Genomic DNA, 19,753 nt, shown 5'->3' with positions numbered 1-19,753 from the left:
TCGATAAGGTTTCACAAGAACACGAGCACCACAGACATAATGAGGATTTCCCTTGGACAAAATTAATTTGACCGTATCAGCACTCACAAAAGTTACAAAACCAAACATCCGTTTATGCTGAGAGGGAATCCTGACATCCTGAACAGGACCAAACGTGCTAAAAAAAACCGAAGAACCATTAGAGAACTGGAAGATGATAAGAGTTCCACCCAAACACAACAGATTGAATTGAAACAGTGTTACCTAAAGTAATTGGAAACATCTTCCTCGATAAAAGTGCTCTCAGCCGGAAATGTCAAATATATTTGCCTAGAACCATTAACAATTGGACCAGGTTCGTTTCTTTCTGCTCGAACGTCCATGTACTTTGGAGCATCTTCCGCCAGTATTACAGCATGCTGTCCATGAGGCCTACAAGACAGAATCATCAGCGTATGAACAAACCACATAAATGACTACGGATATAAGAACCAGCATTACACCTGTCAATGAGGCGAATACTATTTTTCAGCCGAGCAAGAAGTTTCGTCAGACTGTAACCAGCCTTCCCATGTCTTTGGCTTTCAGTTAAATACCCTTCAGCTTGTAGAGTCCTTCCATACTTTTCATAGTACATCATTGGCAGAGACGCAATTGAAACAGGATTGCCTCTACGGGATTTCAACAATTCTATGACTTCAAGTTCTAGTTTCTCAAGAGACCCTGGGCAAAATACTTGATCTTCACGTGCAGCTTCATGCGAATTCGGACCAAATATATGCTGATAATTCTCTAGAAAGGATTCACCATGAAAGAAGCGACAATTACTGCCATGCTTGCAGAAGCCCTTGTTGAAATAGTGACAAATCTTGACAGGATAATCTATTATACTGCGAGAATTTCTACTACCCCTAATACTCATATTGTTGAAAGCAGTGTCTGAGGCAAAATAGTCTAGCGGATCGTCTGATCCCATCAACTGGTTTGGCAAACTGTATTCTGAATCGGAGGATGGTATCAGTTTCAAAGCAGCATTATGCATTACCTGCTGCTCTGTAGCTCGTTGAGGCTCCCAGTAAGACGCTACATTCTGAAATGATGCTGGAGCTGAGAACGGGTGAGGTGAAGACGATGAAAACGGGAAAAGAGAATTTGACAAAGGGTTTGGATTCATAGTGGGAGAAATTGGAGGTGAAAGTATTGGTGTTGGAGCTAAAAAGGGCGTAGTTTTTGCCTTCTGTATCAAGTTGAGGATCAAGCTATCCGGCCCTAAAGCTAACCGAATCATTTCCTGGTCAGGAATTTCTTGTAAGTACATATATCCAATTATCTTTCTTGCAACATGTGGTTCCAACTGTTTGATTCTGTCATGCACAACCTTTGCAGCCTCAAATGAATCCATTTCACTGCGCATAGATACGCAATAAAATCAATGAAACAAAAATTGTTTTTCCTCCGCAAAAAAAGAATGAAAAAAGAATACAGAAAGAAGACAGCCATAATCTTCATATACTGAAATAATTGATAATGGAAGAACCATTGTGACCTTATCATATATTACAACGAAAAACATCGAGGAAGGCGTAAACGTAGAACTTCATCAGAACCGGGACAGAAACCAAATATAGTTATCCAACCTTAAATCTAAAGCACCAAACAGCAATCTAAACAGGTAATAAAGCCATCAAACCGGTAGAAACAGAAGAAAATACAGTAAGGATATGAATGACAACAAGTTTAAACCCCAGCACAAAGTCTTTACAACAAGAATCAATCACTCATGATAACAACAGAGTAATTCTCCAGTCTCCACTAGCAAAAACAACTACCCTCTTATAATAAAGTACTAAACATGAAGAACACTGCCGACAAGAATTTACAAAAAACTTCGCAAAAAACCAAGATAAAGACAAATACTAAATCCTGTGCAGAACTGAACCATTCTCAGACAAATGAAAAAACAATGCCTCCAACAATCAGACTATAAAAAATGAGTGTTCAACAGGACAATAAAAAGATCCGGGCTAACCTTAAAAACATGAAAAATGACTAAGCTTGAGAAATACTAAACTATCCCCATCTCCATGTCAAGAAAAATCTTCTCCTCTCATTCACACTGTACATTTTCTCTTTGCTCACTCTATTTGCTGAGAGTCTTTCCCAAACATAAAGAAACAGAACCCATCATAACAAAATGGCAAGAAAATGATGCTCTTCAGGGACCTCAACATTGCAAATCTGTTCATCACTTATGGTATGTTCTACAAACATTAGTGAGAAAAAAGCAAATCTTTAAACTGTCCAACTAGCGCCTATGATCATCATATAAAGTTAAAAAAAAGAACAAACTTTTCCTAGATTTACGCTGTGATTGTGTTGAAGCAGTTGGTTTTTCAAGTGGATTAACAAATTTCACTAATTCCCAGCAAAAATCTTCATCACTTAGTTGCAAAAACAAGTGAATTTTCCCGGAAATTCCGATGTGTGGAGTTGAGAAGTTATACCGCATATGTCGACCCAAGTAGTTTTGTGTGTGAATTTTTGCTAAAACATCCATCTTTTAGCACTCTTTTGGAGATTTTTACCATGCAAAAATAAATTTATTTATTTATTTCTCCCAAAATTTTTTTTTTTTTTTCCCCCCCCCCCCCCCCTTGTTGTATTTGATATTAGATTAGGGTTTATATGAATTTTTCATTCTTAAATTAAAAATAAAATTATAATAGCGATAATTATGTCTAAGCTCCTTACATGTAGTCTATTTATTGAATCACTTGTATCTCCTGGAAAATTGCACTTATACACTTAATATCATTTATACAAATTATTTCTATATTTTAAAAAATTACATGAATACTCCCAAGAAATACTTAGATTACACAAATTATCCATACTTTTTGACTGTTTTTGAATAATTATATAATTATGCAAAAGAAAAAAAAGATTTATATAAATAAATTATAAATAAGGAAGGTAAACATAAGGAATGTAAATATAATTATTCCATATATATATATATATATATCTTTATTCATGTTATTTATTGGAGTTTTGAGGATAACTCAAATAATTAATTTATTGGATGAAATTTTATCTTACAATGCCTCGAAAAGGACATAGGTGATAAATATATAATTGTCAGTATTTGTCAGTATAGATAGGAGAAATAATATTTTTTATTCCAAAAATTTTGAATCTTTCCACTTTTGATTTCATTGATTATGGCTATCTCACTATTGGTTCCGTAACTTTTAAAAAATAGTACTTTTAGTCCCACGACACATTTTTGCTAAATATTTTGACAGAAAATAACATGTGGCGGTTAAAACTTTTACACTTTTAGTCCCACATGTTATTAGATTATTACTTTTGATCCCATAACTTTAATAAAATAGCACTTTTGGTTCAATGCACTTAACGGCCACGTGGCCTTTTCCGTTAAGCATCTAAAGGAAAGGTGTCATGAGACTAAAAGTGCTACTTTTTTAAAATTATGAAACCAAAAATGATAATCTTGTAAATAATAGGATAAAAAATAGAAAAACGCTAAATTATAGAACAAAAAATAATATTTTCCCGTATAGATATTTAATATTTATGTACGGGACGTACGTAATGATAACTAGTACAGTTAAAATTGGAATAGATATAAGTAGGGAGTCTAATTCGTAGAGTCAATGATTATGATCTTTTCGATTCTATAGCATTCATCATTAATCATCGTTATTATATAAGATTCATCTCAATTTTTTTTTAAAAAAAGAGAAAATTAGAATTATCATTTAAAAAAATAGTGACTGAAAATTGAATGAAAACTACTAATGAATTAAACATTAAATGACCTATCAAATTGAAAAACCTAATCATTTATTTATTTTTTGGGTGTAAAAATCACAAGTTGGCAAAGAATATCTGCAAAATAAAGATAAACATAGGGGTATTTTGGGAAAGGCAATATTGAATTTATTTGCCACATAATTATAACTAATTCAGAGATTGACTCTCCAACAGAAAATTTTGAGTTCACATCTCTTTTGATTCGGCCTTTTTCATATTTACAATCGATGGACTTCATTTGGTACAAGACATTGTCCTGTTTAATTAGTAAGATACACGCGTGTTACAAATGACGCGTAATTAGGAATGATGATTTGTTCAACTTTATATTTTTACTGCGGAATTGCAGCAAAATCAAAGATTGAGTCTCCAACGTAAAATTTTGACTTCGCATTTCGTTTGATTCGGCCTTCATCATATCTATCAACCAAAGGACTTCATTCCGTGTAGGCCGTAGTCCTATTCAGTTAGTAACTATATATGTGTTACATGTGAATTTTGAGTTCACATTCGTGTGATTCGGTCTTTATCATATCTATCAATCAAAAAGGACTTCGTTTGGTACAGACCTCGTCCTTATTTAGTATAATACACACGAGTGTAAGTTTTTTGTAGAAAATGATGATTTGTTCAATTCTATTTTTTACTACGGAATTACAACAAAGTCGGAGGTTGACTCTCCAACGGCAAAATTTTGAGTTCACATTTCGTTTAATTCGGCCTTCGTCATATCCATCAATCAAACGACTAAATATCGTATAGGGCGTTGTCCTTGTTCAATTAGTACAATACACACGTGTTATACGTGGGTCATAAGTTAATAATTTTATAAATTTTAATTAAAAAGAATTTGTGCATTGAAAAAAATATTAATGCCTATTTTAATTTTTCAATATTATATTTTTTGTTTTTCTCTATTTTTAGATTTATGTATTAACATAATACATAGATATGCGTTTGTTTGGTATTTGTACTTGTTTTATAGTTAATAAGTATGAAATATTTAAGCTAGATTAAATATAACAAAGTGATGTACATAAAATTTAATTACATGAATTTAGAAATTTTAAAATTGAATTTAATCAATTCAAGGAATTATTAAAAATTTTATTACAAATTGTCTGAGATGAATGTTTTCAATTAATGTATTTATAAAAATTAACGTTTAAGCAATAATGAAATTAACTTACATAAATACCATTAAACATTGCACAATTATAAGGCTATTTTTATTGAATCAAAAAATAAAATAAACATTTTAGCCGATTTATAATTTTATAATAGATCAAATAAGAATATAGATTCACGAGGCTAATTACATGTCTAAAAGCATTATAATACTTGATTCGATGAAAATTATGCTAGAATACATAATTTATTGTGTTTGAGTTCGAATTTCAATGAACATGAAAAGCTCGTCACTTTTATGCATGCGATTGTACTGAAGTTTTATGTAGTGGAAAAACCTTTGACTTCTCCAAAAGGCGGCAAATATAATATTTTATTTTCTTTAAATTCTATAATAGCGCACACCTTTCTTCTTGGTTCAATAATATTTTAATTTTAATAATTGTATTAATAAAAAGGACTAAAAACGCCAAAAAAAAATAATAATTTGATGGTCAAAATTGCAATGTTAAATTATTTGAAAATTAAAATTACATAAATAGCTATGTTTGTGACCAAAATCACAATTGTTCCGAACATATCAAAAGACATCCTTCATATACTAAGGTAAAGGCTAAAATCCCTAATCCTCCACTTGAAAGTTTTAAGTCCTCAAGAACGTAAAGCCCGTCACTTTATGTGAATGTATTATGAGCCCGTCATTTTAATTAATTGTTGTGTTTGAGTTCGAATTCATACATGCGTTATGTTCAATGAACATCAAGAGCTTGTCGCTTTACGCATGAAATGTGAAAAAACCTTTGACTTACGGCAATAGCGCACACCTTTCTTGATTCAATAACTTCCGCAGTTAGATGTCTTATGAAATGAAAAGGGCTGCAGCTGAGGAAGAAAACAAAGAAAATGCAGACACTTGTGTCCAATTATTGAGGATGAATCAGCATCGGACTATTTGTCTTTGATGTGCATTTATTGTAAGTTAGTTGAGTAAGTGTACAATCTACCAGTCCACAGTTGTCTGCTTGAGATTGTATAAAGGAACAAGACTAGAACAAGTCTGGATATGAACACACAACAAACTAGCAACTTTCTCATTAGCCTCATGGATCTTGACTGCTACTCTTTCACTCTTCTTGTTTCCTTGTTTGTATTACTAATCACGCTTTTAAGAGCAGCAACTCAGTCCAGAACCGATGTGAAGTGTCCTCCGGGGCCAAGAAAGTTGCCGTTGATAGGGAACTTGCACCTTTTCGCTAGTTTTCGACCACCCCACCACACTTTACGCGATTTAGCCTCAAAATATGGTCCGGTGATGCACCTGAAACTGGGTGAGGTAGATGCTGTGGTCGTTTCATCGGCCGAAGCTGCAAAACAAGTCCTGAAAACGCACGATGCCAACTTTGCCTATAGGCCTTCCCTTCTTGTGACAGAGATTCTCTGTTATGGTAATACAAACATAGCATTCGCACCATACGGTGATTATTGGAGACAACTGCGAAAGATCTGCACGTTAGAGCTCTTGAGTGTGAAACGAGTCCAATCTTTCCGGCACATAAGGGAAGGAGAATTCTTGAATCTGTGCAGATGGATAGCTTCTCAGACAGGGGCGTTGATCAATTTGACAGAAAGAATTAACTTGAGTACCTCTGATGTTGTTACTCAGGCGACGCTTGGGAAGAAGACTGAGGAGCAGGCCGCATTCATATCCGTGATCAAAGAAGCTACTGAACTGGCGGCCGGATTTCATATTGGCGATGTGTATCCCTCCATCAAATTGTTCAGCCGAGTGAGTGGAATGAAAGGGAGGGTGGAGAGGCTGCACAAAGAATCAGACAGGATTCTTGAAAACATCATCAATGATCACAGAGCAACCAATGCTGCAACAAACAACAATGAATCCAAGAACCACCAAGACCTAATAGATGTTCTTCTCAAGTTCCATGATTCTGGAGATGAATTGCATTTAACCATTGATAACTTAAAATCCGTGCTGCAGGTTAGTTATGCACTTGAAGAAACACGGAATTCTGTAGGATTTTTCTGATTTTTGTGTTGTTTCTGCAAACAGGATATGTTCAGTGCTGGAAGTGAAACATCGTCCACAACTATAGATTGGGCTATGGCTGAAATGCTGAAACATCCAAGAATCCTTAAAAAGGCGCAAGACGAGGTAAGGCAGGTTTTCAACAAAAAGGGATGTGTGGACGAGGACTACATTCATGAACTCAAGTACCTAAAATGTGTCATCAAAGAGTGTCTCAGGATGCATCCACCAATACCTCTACTACTTCCAAGAGAATGCCACGAGGGGTGTGCGATTGACGGGTACGAAATACCTGCAAGAACGAGGGTGATGGTGAATGCATGGGCGCTGGGAAGGGATCCCAGATACTGGAAAGAAGCTGAGAGCTTTAAACCGGAGAGATATCTTGAGATCAATTCAGCTGATTACAAGGGGAGCAATTTTGAGTACATCCCTTTTGGGGGTGGAAGGAGGATATGCCCTGGAATGTCGTTCGGCCTTGCAAACGTGGAGCTCCCGCTTGCAATGCTTCTCTACCATTTTAATTGGATATTGCCTCAAGGGATGAAACCTGAAAGAGTGGACATGATGGAGACGTTTGGTGTCACGGCAAGAAGGAAAAATCCCTTGTATGTCATTCCTGTCTTTAGAACACCTTTGCCCGAGTGAACATGTGTCTACTAAGTTTGCCTCATCAACAAATAACTGGATTACTGCATAAAAAGGGAAAACGGCAATTTCCCCAATAGGAAATTATTTCGTATTTTGATAAATAAAGTAAATTACCCTCTATCTAAACTATAGATCCGGAGATAATTTGCTATTGTTATTTATAGTAATTTACTCTTCTCAACTTCACATGAGTAATCTAGTTTAAATTCTAGATAAAAGTATGATCGTCAAACTGACTCCTCAACCGTGGGAATAAGCATAAATTGACATTAAAGAAATGTACAGATGCAGTCCTGGAGCAGACAACTTGTACAAATATCACAATAACCACACATTCAAACGAGGATCCATCTATGGTAATACAAAACTTGTAGGATTGTCTCTTAAAAGCATGGACAAATCCCTCCAAGCTTCAAAACTAGATCAACACAAATTCAAGAGTAGTGCGAAATTAGATTTTTAGTCCCATAAAATAGAGGGTTTAATATTTTCGGTCTTCTGTTTTATGTAATTTTCAAAATAATTTTTAAAAAATTAAAAAAATTCGATGCATTTAGTCTTATGTTTTATGGAGTTTTCAAAATGGTTCAAAAATGAAAAATTTAGTCTGATAAATTTCGAAAAGTAGAGGATTAAAAATGTCAAGTTTTCTCATTTTTTGTTGAAAATTCCATAAAATATAAGACTAAATGTGTCGAATTTTTCAATTTTAGAATTAGTTTAAATTTTTCACAAAATTGAGGACTAAAAATGTTGAACCCTATATCATGTGGGACTAAAATATATTTTGGCTGAATCTAACTAAAATAATCAGACCACTCAGAAGTATGTGATGTTTGGTCAAAGATATTTTTGGTTTAGGACTAGGGATAATTGCTTTTACACTCCTAAGTCCTACGTATTATTTGGTCACGTAAATGGTTCATAACTTTTTAGATAATTACACATATATCTAGTAAAAATGTCAATATTATTTAAATAAATTATTCATATTTTTTGAAAAATTATATATATATATACCATCCAAAAACGTTAACATTATTACAAAAACTATTTCTTTTAGTATCAGAAAATGGTTTCTGTACACACAAAAAAAAAAATAATAATAATTTGTGTAAACAAAACATTAATCTGGAGTATAAATGTAACTATTTTGTTATGATTATAATGTCTGCACAAGTTCTTTCCGACTTTATTTATTGGCATCTTATGGAAGAATCTCCCAAATCAGCTCTTTCCCGAAAATACACTCTTGGGATTATGTAAATTGTACAAGGATATATTACATTTCCAATGTCATTCTATAGAATATAGTTTACATTTATTATTTAATTAATATATAATTTTAACATAGTAATCAAGTCCATAATAAGTACAACATTTATGATGGATTATATATACATTCTTTGAGATTTAAATACATTTTTATTAGATTAAAAATTTCAATTTTCTCAACTGTAGTTGTTCCAGTTTACATGCAACTCCATACTGTAGATGATAGTTCATTGCGTCACTGATGAGATTTTAGGTGATGATTGTCCAATAGAGTAAGTTTTGTTTTGGAGAATAACAATATGATGGGACACAGATTCTTAGAGAGTTTTTTTATGTTTTTTTAAAAATTCGAGTATTTTTGTATTTATACACTTGGTTAGGAGCTATTATAAGGTTTCACACACATCCACGACGGGTAATTGTAATTTTTAATATAACATAAATATATTTATAATTATGACAGATATCGACATTTATTACATAATTGATTAGGCTGAGTATGATGAAAATCTAACTGAAAACACAAAAGACAACAGAGGAATCAAACCAATCCTTGGACAATTGAAGGGCGGCATATGAGGAAGAAAACCAAGAAAATTCAGACACTAATGTCCAACAATTAAGGCAGAGCAACATGTGTCTTGCAGAGAGTAGTTGGCAGGTGCACCATCTACCAGCTTGAGCTTGTTATAAAGGAACAAACCTGGTTATTACACACCAAACTAGCAACTTTCTCATTAGCCTCATGGATCTAGACCTCTCCTCTTTCAGTATTCTTGTTTCCTTCTTCATATTGCTAATCACACTTCTAAGAGCAACATCTCACTCCAGAACCAAAATGAACCCGGAGCCAAAGTTTCCCCCGGGGCCAAGAAAGTTGCCGCTGATTGGGAACTTGTACCTTTTTGCTGGTTTCCGACCACCCCACCGCACTATAAGTGATTTAGCATCGAGATACGGGCCGGTGATGCACCTGAAACTCGGTGAAGTTAATACTGTAGTTGTTTCTTCAGCTGAAGCTGCAAAAGATGTCCTGAAAACGCACGATCTCAACTTTGCCTATAGGCCTTCACTTCTCGTGACAGAGATTATCTGTTATGGTAATACAGACATAGCATTCGCTCCATATGGTGATTATTGGAGACAACTACGAAAGATCTGCACGTTAGAGCTCTTGAGTGTGAAGCGTGTCCAATCTTTCCGGCACATAAGGGAAGAAGAATCTTTTAATCTCTGCAGATGGATAGGTTCTCAATCAGAGCAGTTAATCAATTTAACAGAAAGAGTTAACTTGACTACCTCTGATGTTGTTGCGCGGGCATCACTTGGGAAGAAGACAAAGGAAAAAGCCGCATTCATATCCGTAATCAGAAAAGCTATTGAGATGGCAGCAGGATTGCATGTCGCAGATGTGTATCCTTCCATCAAATTGTTAAGTCGAGTTACTGGAATGAGAGCAAGGGTGGAGAGGCTGCATAAAGAATCAGATAGGATTCTTGAAAACATCATCAATGATCACAGAGCAACCAATGCTGCAACAAACAGCAATGAATCCAAGAAACACGAAGACCTAATAGATGTTCTTCTCAAGTTCCATGATTCCGGAGATGAATTGCATTTAACCATTGATAACTTAAAATCCGTGCTGCAGGTTAGTTATGAATGTTTACACTTCAAGAAACACGGAATTCTAACATTGTTCTGTAGGATTTTTCTGATTTTTGTATTCTTTCTGCAAACAGGATATGTTCAGTGCTGGAAGTGAAACATCGTCCTCAACTATAGATTGGGCTATGGCCGAAATGCTGAAACATCCAAGAATCCTGAAAAAGGCACAAGACGAGGTAAGGCAGGTTTTTGACAAAAAGGGATACATTGACGAGGTTTACATTCATGAACTCAAGTACCTAAAATGTGTCATCAAAGAGTCTCTCAGGATGCACCCACCAATACCGCTACTACTCCCAAGAGAGTGCCACGAGCAATGTGAGATTGATGGATACGAAATACCTGCAAAAACGAGGGTCATGGTGAATGCATGGGCGCTCGGAAGAGATCCCAAATACTGGAAAGAAGCTGAGAGCTTTAAACCGGAGAGATATCTTGATATTGATTCAGTTGACTACAAGGGGAATAATTTCGAGTACATCCCTTTTGGCGCTGGAAGAAGGATGTGCCCTGGAATATCATTTGGCCTTGCAAATGTCGAGCTCCCGCTTGCAATGCTTCTTTACCATTTTGATTGGTTGTTGCCTGGAGGAATGAAACCTGAAAAAGTGGAAATGACGGAGACATTTGGCATTACAACAAGGAGGACAAATCCTTTGTATGTGATTCCTGTCGTTAAAAGACCTCTGCCTGCAACATGAAATCAAAAGTCCAGAGCAGTCAATAAAAGTCGGAGCATGTTAAATGACAATAGATTGCTCAGGTCTTAGGTAGATTAAAGTAGTTTACCTTGTCATGAGAGCCCCGGGCCTTCTTTGTACTAAATGCTCTTGAAATAGAAAGAAGAGTGACTGCTGATTTATTATGTTAGAGACTACTCTAGCCATACTTCAACTGCTTCTTTGGACTCTTTCCTTTTGAGGCCTCCATTAATTGTTAAATACTCACGCCAAATGTTAAAGTGCAAACGATCTATGCCAACATAACGCTACAGTTGGTTTTTCTACCAGTACATGAAGAGGGGTAATGCTCATGATCGACTAATGACAGTAAATTACAGTAAAAGGAGGTCTATCACTCCCGTGGCTATTGGTTGACTGGGATACTGCCACCCAGTCCAACATAGAACTAAAAGCTGACCCAAGTATAAAATTACACCTTCAATTTGTTACAAGCTGAAATTAAAAGATCACTGCAGTTGTCAAGATTGAAGTAACATAGTTGACAAGGTCTGCCAGATCAGGAAACACCTGCTGGCTCCATAACAAAATAAAAGGATCACTATCAATATGAATCCTCAACAGTGACAATAAGCATAACTGACATTAAAAATTGTAAAATTTAGTCTGGGGACAGACATAACTTCTACAAATATTACAAAACTATGAAGCCCGAATTAAGCTTATTCGTCACAAGATCATAACATTGCAACGATGATCCATCTATGCTAATAGGAAACCTTGTAGGGTTCTCTCTTAAAAGCATGGACAATGCCCTCAAGGTTCAACACTAGATAGGAACACAAATTAAGAGTTATGAATCTAAATGACATAATCTGACCACTCAGATATATGTGATGTTTGGTCCATTGTCAAGCTAGGCATCTTATCCAGCTTAACCGGATTCTCCTTCCCTCCAATCAATTTAGCAGGATTCCCCACAGCAGTAGTTCTAGCAGGAACCGGTTTTAGCACCACGGACCCTGCACCAATCTTAGCCCCATCTTCAATCCTAACATTGCCCAAAACGCAAGTTCCTGCTCCAATCAAGACTCCATCACCAATCTTTGGGTGGCGATCACCCGAGTCCTTACCAGTGCCGCCTAATGTCACATTGTGCAAAATTGACACATTATTCCCAATTACTGCAGTTTCTCCAATCACAAGCCCTGTGGCGTGATCAAGCATAATCCCTCTCCCGATTTTCGCCCCTGGATGAATATCCACTGCGAAAACCTCAGAGACCCTATTCTGTATCAAAAGGGCCAAGATTCTCCTACCATTAGACCAGAAATTATGTGCTATCCTATGAGCCTGACAGGCCAAGAATCCTTTAAAATTCAAGAAACAGTGCACATAGCTAATACAAGCAGGGTCCCTCTCCTTCGCAGCCCTCAAATCATCATTCACTGCCAGCATAATCTCTTTATCCTCCACGAGAACTCCCAAGAAAAGATCGTAAAGGGTTCCAGTAGGAAGGGTAGAATTGCTCAATTTCAAAGAAAGATAATTGGCTAGAGCACTCTCCATGGAGTCATGGGACAAGATTGAACTAAAATAATAATTCGATAATATAGGTTCCTGCTCAACATCTGACCTGGCCTCATCCTTCATCCGCAGCCATAAATCATCACCCTTCTCATCAGGGCTGTTTACTACGCTGACGGGCTTGGACTTTTTCTCTGTAATGGGCAGGCAAGAAACATGATCAGGTAAGTCGGGTCTACAAAACCTGACATAACTACCGAACACATGATCATCGATCTTTGGGTTGGTTTGAGAAGAGGTGGTTTCTGTTCTTGAAGTGTGTACGCAAGTTGCAGCCATGGTGAGAGTGGAGTTCTTGAATGGCATGGAAATGGGTGGATGGAGTAGGAACGGTGACCCCACAAGATTTGTGGACATAGAAACGAGAGGTGCAAGACAATGTGAGGCGGAGTGGAGAGAACTATATAGAGAGGAGGAAGATGCGGATAGGGACAGATTCATGGGAAATTTGAAAAAAGAATTCTTGAAAATATGAGAGAGAGAGAGAAGTTGCTTTAGCTAATGTGCCGGAGGGAGATGATGATGAAGATTGAAGGCTTGGCGTTGGCGTGTGGATGAAGTGGTGGCGCAGCCATAACTAGGGATGCTTAGCTCAAGTTGACACGACATTGCTCCCTTTGGAAACTTTCAGTTAGAATTAAATTCCAAGTAATTATTTAATAAATGTTTAAGTAAATTACAACGGGTTACATCTACTATGTTATAATTATATATATTTATTTAAAATTAACGACAGTCTAACAAATATTTCTACAACAGACAGTTATGAAGAATATTTGACATACCATCATTAATATCCGAACTTATTTATATTTTTTAAACAACAAGAAGATAATTATAATTCTAACAAATTTCAGGGAAATCCGTTGTAATTATGTTATATGTTTTATATTTATTAAGTTGGACTATATCTATACTATTTATTAAAAAGATAACACATATGGCAAAACATGATTAGTCTAAGATGTCCTAAATTTATACTTATTTTTCAGAAATAATCATGTTTTTAACTAATTAATGTTATTTATAATTTCATATCCATACGTGTTTAAAATTAATTCATTTTATTAATTATGGTCAGTTATTTTATTTTTATCTAATTAATTAAATATAATAAGAAAATATAAATTATACACGTGCATCAAGTGTGTTTCAATTACAACTTTAAATTAATTATACTAATATCTAAGGTTTATCAAGAATGGTCAATAATAAAATAAATATAAGAATTATTTAATGTGATTGATTGAGTGCGGCAAAATTTGATCTGAAATAAAATAACAAAAATTGACAAAGAATAGCATTTATTTTTCAGGAAAAAAAAACTTTTCTATCTTTATTTTCTTTTTTTTTTCAATAAAAAAATCAAATATAATGTATTTATATTCCATTTAATCCAAATTCTCGAACCCTATATATAAAAAGTATAGTTTATTGCAATATATATATATATATATAGATGTAATATTTGAGTTCAGCCACTATTATATTTAAGGAAAAAAAGATTAAATGAGTCACCAAATATCAAATTATGTACCTAAATTAAAGTTGATTGGTAAAAATTATAACCTTTTTAATTACAATAAGATATAAGATTGCATTTAATAATTTTAACTTACTTCATAAATATCATTGTTATATATAATCAAATACTATTTCATTTTTTTTGTGAAAAATTTAATTTTAATTTTATAAATTATTTTTTATATCTTAAATAAAACTTAAACGAGTTGATCTATCGTACCATTTTTACATGATTAAGATCGAACGATATAAATTAAGTTATATTAATCGAGATATTTTATATTGTGCTGATATAATATAATTGTTATTTAATATTTTTCAATTTGACTACTCGTATTGAAAAAAAAAAAGTATAAAAATTGAGATTAATAAAAAGAATGGGCATTAATTAAAGAGGCTTATTAATTATTATTTAATATTGAGATGGCAATGATTGGTTGGAATGGGGTCGTGATGTTGGTATAGGTTCAACATTGGATTCTCATAACCAAAATCGCATTTCCAATTTGCTTCTGATCTTTATCTTGGAATGGTACGGACGTTGCCCGCTTTTTCACTTGCATAAATTTGTTCTTTTCCTCCCTTTTCCTGACAGGTTGAATTATTTTGCAAAATATTCTTATTATTATTTATTTATTTCCTGAAACATTTTTTTTGGTTAAACGTATGCAGATTTTTTAGGGTATTTATCACCTAAGAACAATAACATAATATGATTAACTCTCGAATTTGTATTCAATAATTTGTCTTAATTATAATACCCGTTCGTTATTTGAAAAATTATAAATATACCATGAAATTACGAATACCCCTTATGACGAACTATCGCAAAAAGGTGTATTTGTAATTCAAGAAAGTATTAGTAATTTTCAAATGATAAGGAGTATTTATAATTATAGAAAATTTTAGGAGAATTCATAGTAATTTACCCTTATTCAAGTTACGACCTGTGTAATATTTGTCCGTCATTTTTTCGTTCATTGGCAAATGAAGATATGTAATTTAAACCTCGTATATAATTATGCTCTCACTTAAATCTTGCGTATGTTTACCCAAGCTAATTTTTGTCGAATCAAACTGATTATATGATAAGGTGATACACTTGTTATGTAATTGTTCATTTTTCTTGAATTGTATATTACTAATATAATAAATATTTTTTGGGTAATAGCAAAGTGGAATGGAGCATTGATTCTGATGTGGCAGCTTAAATAGAATGAGAATGGTGAGGAGCAGAATCCAGTAGCAATGAATGCGGCGAACCTCCACCGTTGGCTGTGGAAATTACTTTTCCCACTTGTTGAGATGCCATTGGTCCACTCTTATGATGATGTTCTTGCTTTTAAGGTAAATCATAAATGTACTTGAGACAAACTCTATTTTGAATTTCATCCATCTGTGCCTACTGATTTACATTAATAGTTAGTAATAATTGATTTATTGTAATAATAATTATTATTAATCATACATATTAATGATATTAGTAAATAATGTGTATTGATTATTAATAATTGAAATTTATAATGTAATTATAATTGATTCACTAAAAGTAAATTATTACACGTGTCAATTTCTGTATCAACTTGAGCACAACCCAAGTGGGTAGCATCGATCCGTCCATTAAAGCGATATCTAATTCGATTATGTAAGTCCTCAATATCAACAAAATTGAGGAAGTATAATTTTCATCATTTCTATTCTTTTGTATTAAATATTTGTCTAATTTTGAGATGTAGTTACCATAACATATCAAAATAGATCCTAAGAACCTCACAACGTCAGACAGAGTTTTACCATTAGAGAGAATCAAATGTACTAATATTCTATGAAACTTGACATTGGTTTTTAAGGTTGGCCTTTCACATTACCAGTTAGCAATATGGAAACATCGCTATCGCTGGCTGTTCAAGTTCTTGAGAAGCCGCCTATAGAATTAGATGCCTACGCTATCGTCCTTTGTCATTAATGCACCCATCGCCATCACCATTCAGACCAATTTCTATCTTTTATTTCTTGAATCAGTCACAACTCACAAGTCTCCAATCATGTTTACCAGGTCGAGTTATTTTTAGTTACTTCAAATTTCTATAAGTTTTGAGAACATCACGCACTCTTAATCCGTGAAGGATGTACACATGGTAGATACATTGTGATCATCTAAATTTTGGTTTCCCGGATAGGTATTTTTCCTATTGGATGGTGGAGTCCCTGATTGTCGGCTGCAATTCCCCAGCTTCAGTGACGGGCAAGAATTCATCCGCGTCTGCTCTCATTTGATCTTTTTTCAGATAGTGACAGTCTAATAGTTTTTTGAGTTCAAGACCTGTTGTAGTAAAGTTTGAGCGGATTGTCCCCAAGGAGACAGACAGTAAGAGTCTCTGGTTGAGTGTCTCAATTTCCTGTACTTGCTTTTTTCGAATGACTAACAAATAATAAATATATTCATTATCAATATCAGATGGAAGAAGAGCATTAGTTTTACTGCTGAAGGCATAGCATTATATACTGACAGCGAAATTGCATTATCATTTCAAACTATCATACAACACAAAAAAATTACAACCAATTTGTACTTTTGGTCTTGCATATGCAAGGACAATCATGTCTACAAGAAACTAGAGGTTACAGCACTAGTCTAAAGCTTAACCTCCACATCAACACCGGCAGGCAAGTCAAGTTGCATCAATGAGTCAATTGTTTGGGCGGTCGGGTAAAGGATGTCGATAAGTCGTTGATGAGTTCTAATTTCAAAATGGAACCTGGCATCTTTATGCACGTGCGGAGATTTTAGGACACAGTACACTCTTTTCTTTGTTGGTAATGGTACTGGACCCATAGTCTTTGCATTTGTTGTCCTTGCAGCATCCATTATCTGCTTGCATGAGTCCTCTATCAGCGGCACCCAGTATGATCTCAATTTGATCCTAATCTTTTGCTTAGGGGCAACCTGAGTGCATAAAAAGAACTTTTAATGATATTATATATAAAAGCTTGGTTAAGGCAGAAGTTTAAGTTTAATAACCAAAAGAGTTCTGTGATTGAGTAATAAGCACTACATTCATTATTTGCCATAAAGCAACAGGAAAGTTGACGAGAGTAGAAATGAATGTTACAGAAATTATCTATAAACTATTAAATTCCACTGGTTGACTTGGATATTTACAAGTTACTTTAGCGACCTTGGGACATAATCAATGCTGCCGTAGTTATATACCTAAACTGGTCAGTAGGTCATGGTTATTGATCATAGTTAATAGCAGTTATTCTATCCAGTCAAGCCTCAGAAATCTTAGTTGCCTTGTAGACATCAGCAAGAAGGTCTTAGAGCTGGAGATGCAATTTATAATATATATGGCGCATTAGTAAAGTGTCATAAGACAGCAGGTCGTAATATGCTTAAAAAATAACCATTCAAATTAATTGTGACTAACACGACCTCCATCTCAAAGTATCTATAACAAGCAAAGATAGAGATGTTGAAGGTTCTGGCGATTGTCTCAAATCTTCTAACTGAATGAAATTAGATACAAAGATCCATAGGCTTCTTTCTCACTTGGTTAGGAGTGTTTATTTGGATCTTTTTCATCTTTTCGACGAAGCAATCAACGGGGCATATCATGTATTCATATGAATTAATGCATTCAAGTAACAATACAACCAAAATACGAAACCGAAAAGAAAAACTTGAAAATATTAGACCATGCCCAAAAGTTTTGCTAAAACTCAAATATATGCTTTGTAATTCTAAGTGGATAAAATCTTGGGATAATTACACTCTCCTGCCCTGAAGTTTGGTATATAAACACGTAGACCCCCTGTAGCTTGGAAAAATTACACCTAGCACTCTAATGTTTGCTTCCATCTAACAAATAAGTCTCTTTATTAGTCAAAATTCACTGAATTTGCTGATATTAACAAAAAACAGAGCGAAAAATTTGATATTTTTACCCTCGATTGATTTATTACTGACTTATTGCAAGTCAAACATTTTTCCCAACTAAACTAAATAGTGAAGATATACTTACTCATATGTAATTTGGTCATAAAAAGATTTTTTTTGACCTACAATAAATCAATAATAAGGTAAGTGTAGAGTTTTTTCCGATTTTTTGTTAATATCAGCAGATGGCGGTGAATTTTGATTAATAGATGAACTTATTGTTAGACGGAAGCAAACCTCAGGGGTATTAGATGTAATTTCACAAACCACAAGTGGTCTTTGTGTAATTACACCCAAACCTCAAAGGAGGGGAGTGTAATTATCCTAAAATATTTGAATGTGATTTTGATAGTATCGGGTAATCAAAACAAAACCATCCACCTTTGATTCAAAGTTATAATTCTATGAAAGAGCAGTCACTTCCTTATCTTTCGGGACATTTTAATTTCAAGTATTTTCTACTGAAAAGTCATTCGGAGCTGGCTTATTTTTCCATATTGACAGTGCTCATGCAATGCAGCAATCATATCAACAACACGTGATTCACCATCTATAACTTGGTTTTCTTTCAAAAACTTTTTTATTATTATAATAGGTGATAATTACCTATAGGTTTGCAACTTCTAGCCTCATCAAAATATATACTTTAATTCGACTTGTACGACTATAGACAGGATTCTTACTTCTGAATCCCCATCATTCTTGCATCCATAACTATAGCTGCATCAGATTCATGTCACAAGTAAGAAGAAAGGAGCTCAAATTTGATTAAGTCCCACCACCAGTTAGTAGTTATTGTTCATGGAACGGTTTACCTCAATCTACATCTCTTCAACCTCTATAACTCCCTTTCCTTCCACTAACAAACATCCTCTCATTTGCTAGTTTCATATTTTAGCACATAAGTACTGACCCACATGTGCTAGTTAAGGAAAATAATTATCACATCAACCTCGTCCAACCCCATCATACCTGTCCTATTATACTACTAACTACAGAGGAAACAAACTGCAACAGCTACAAATGCATTACGTATGCCACAACGTCACAAGCAAATCAAAGCCAATTCGTCTAGTAACCATTAGTGATAGTAATAATAATAATAAACATATTCCGACACTTGAAGCGGGAAAAAGGCCACAACAAATCAAAATCGGAAAAACAGAGCAAAAATTTCAGAGTAAAATGATATCTATTACCTTATCTGAATCTGCAGCAACACTCAACGTTGAAGAAGAAGGAGCCTCACCCTACGAACCAAAACAAGCAAATTCACAAACTCGTTTTCATAAAAATGAGAAAACCCCAAATAATAATAATAAATCTCTAATGGATAACCTCAGTTGCATCAAAGTTCGCATTGGACTCCAAGACTTCGGGAGCAGCCAAAATCCTCGAAGAGGACATCCGCGAGGGTTTCACAGCCAGCAACTTGGAGGG

General features: G+C 34.5%; 5 protein-coding genes across 5 annotated transcripts in view; 2 read left to right on the top strand and 3 right to left on the bottom strand.

Annotated features, from left to right (window-relative positions):
- The window catches only part of LOC105176631 (zinc finger CCCH domain-containing protein 18), a 1,805-nt gene extending 424 nt beyond the window's left edge, over positions 1–1,381 (bottom strand). The window contains exons 1-3 of the mRNA XM_020698823.1: positions 483–1,381; positions 244–411; positions 88–157 (exon numbers count right to left, since the gene is read on the bottom strand). Of these exons, the coding sequence (XP_020554482.1) occupies positions 88–157; positions 244–411; positions 483–1,381 (1,137 nt within the window). The remainder of the gene's footprint in view (positions 1–87; positions 158–243; positions 412–482) is intronic.
- On the top strand, positions 5,920–7,806 carry LOC105176612 (premnaspirodiene oxygenase-like). Its single transcript, XM_011099479.2, has 2 exons — positions 5,920–6,940; positions 7,013–7,806. The coding sequence occupies exons 1-2, from the start codon at positions 6,008–6,010 to the stop codon at positions 7,634–7,636; spliced, it is 1,557 nt and encodes a 518-aa protein (XP_011097781.2). The 5' UTR covers positions 5,920–6,007; the 3' UTR covers positions 7,637–7,806.
- Positions 9,336–11,454, top strand: LOC105176609 (cytochrome P450 71D11-like). The gene is made up of 2 exons (XM_011099477.2): positions 9,336–10,565; positions 10,657–11,454. Exons 1-2 carry the CDS (start codon positions 9,660–9,662, stop codon positions 11,281–11,283), a joined length of 1,533 nt encoding a protein of 510 aa, XP_011097779.1. The 5' UTR covers positions 9,336–9,659; the 3' UTR covers positions 11,284–11,454.
- Positions 11,747–13,441, bottom strand: LOC105176611 (serine acetyltransferase 1, chloroplastic-like). Its single transcript, XM_011099478.2, has one exon. The coding sequence runs from the start codon at positions 13,288–13,290 to the stop codon at positions 12,124–12,126; it is 1,167 nt and encodes a 388-aa protein (XP_011097780.1). The 5' UTR covers positions 13,291–13,441; the 3' UTR covers positions 11,747–12,123.
- The window catches only part of LOC105176608 (30S ribosomal protein S10, chloroplastic), a 3,349-nt gene continuing 168 nt past the window's right edge, over positions 16,573–19,753 (bottom strand). Inside the window, exons 2-4 of the mRNA XM_011099476.2 lie at positions 19,652–19,750; positions 19,513–19,563; positions 16,573–17,320 (exon numbers count right to left, since the gene is read on the bottom strand). Of these exons, the coding sequence (XP_011097778.2) occupies positions 17,009–17,320; positions 19,513–19,563; positions 19,652–19,750 (462 nt within the window). The 3' untranslated portion in view covers positions 16,573–17,008. The remainder of the gene's footprint in view (positions 17,321–19,512; positions 19,564–19,651; positions 19,751–19,753) is intronic.

This window comes from Sesamum indicum, linkage group LG14, assembly GCF_000512975.1.
Source record: "Sesamum indicum cultivar Zhongzhi No. 13 linkage group LG14, S_indicum_v1.0, whole genome shotgun sequence".
NCBI classification, from domain to species: domain Eukaryota; kingdom Viridiplantae; phylum Streptophyta; class Magnoliopsida; order Lamiales; family Pedaliaceae; genus Sesamum; species Sesamum indicum.
This window is presented reverse-complemented; position numbering and strand designations above follow the sequence as displayed.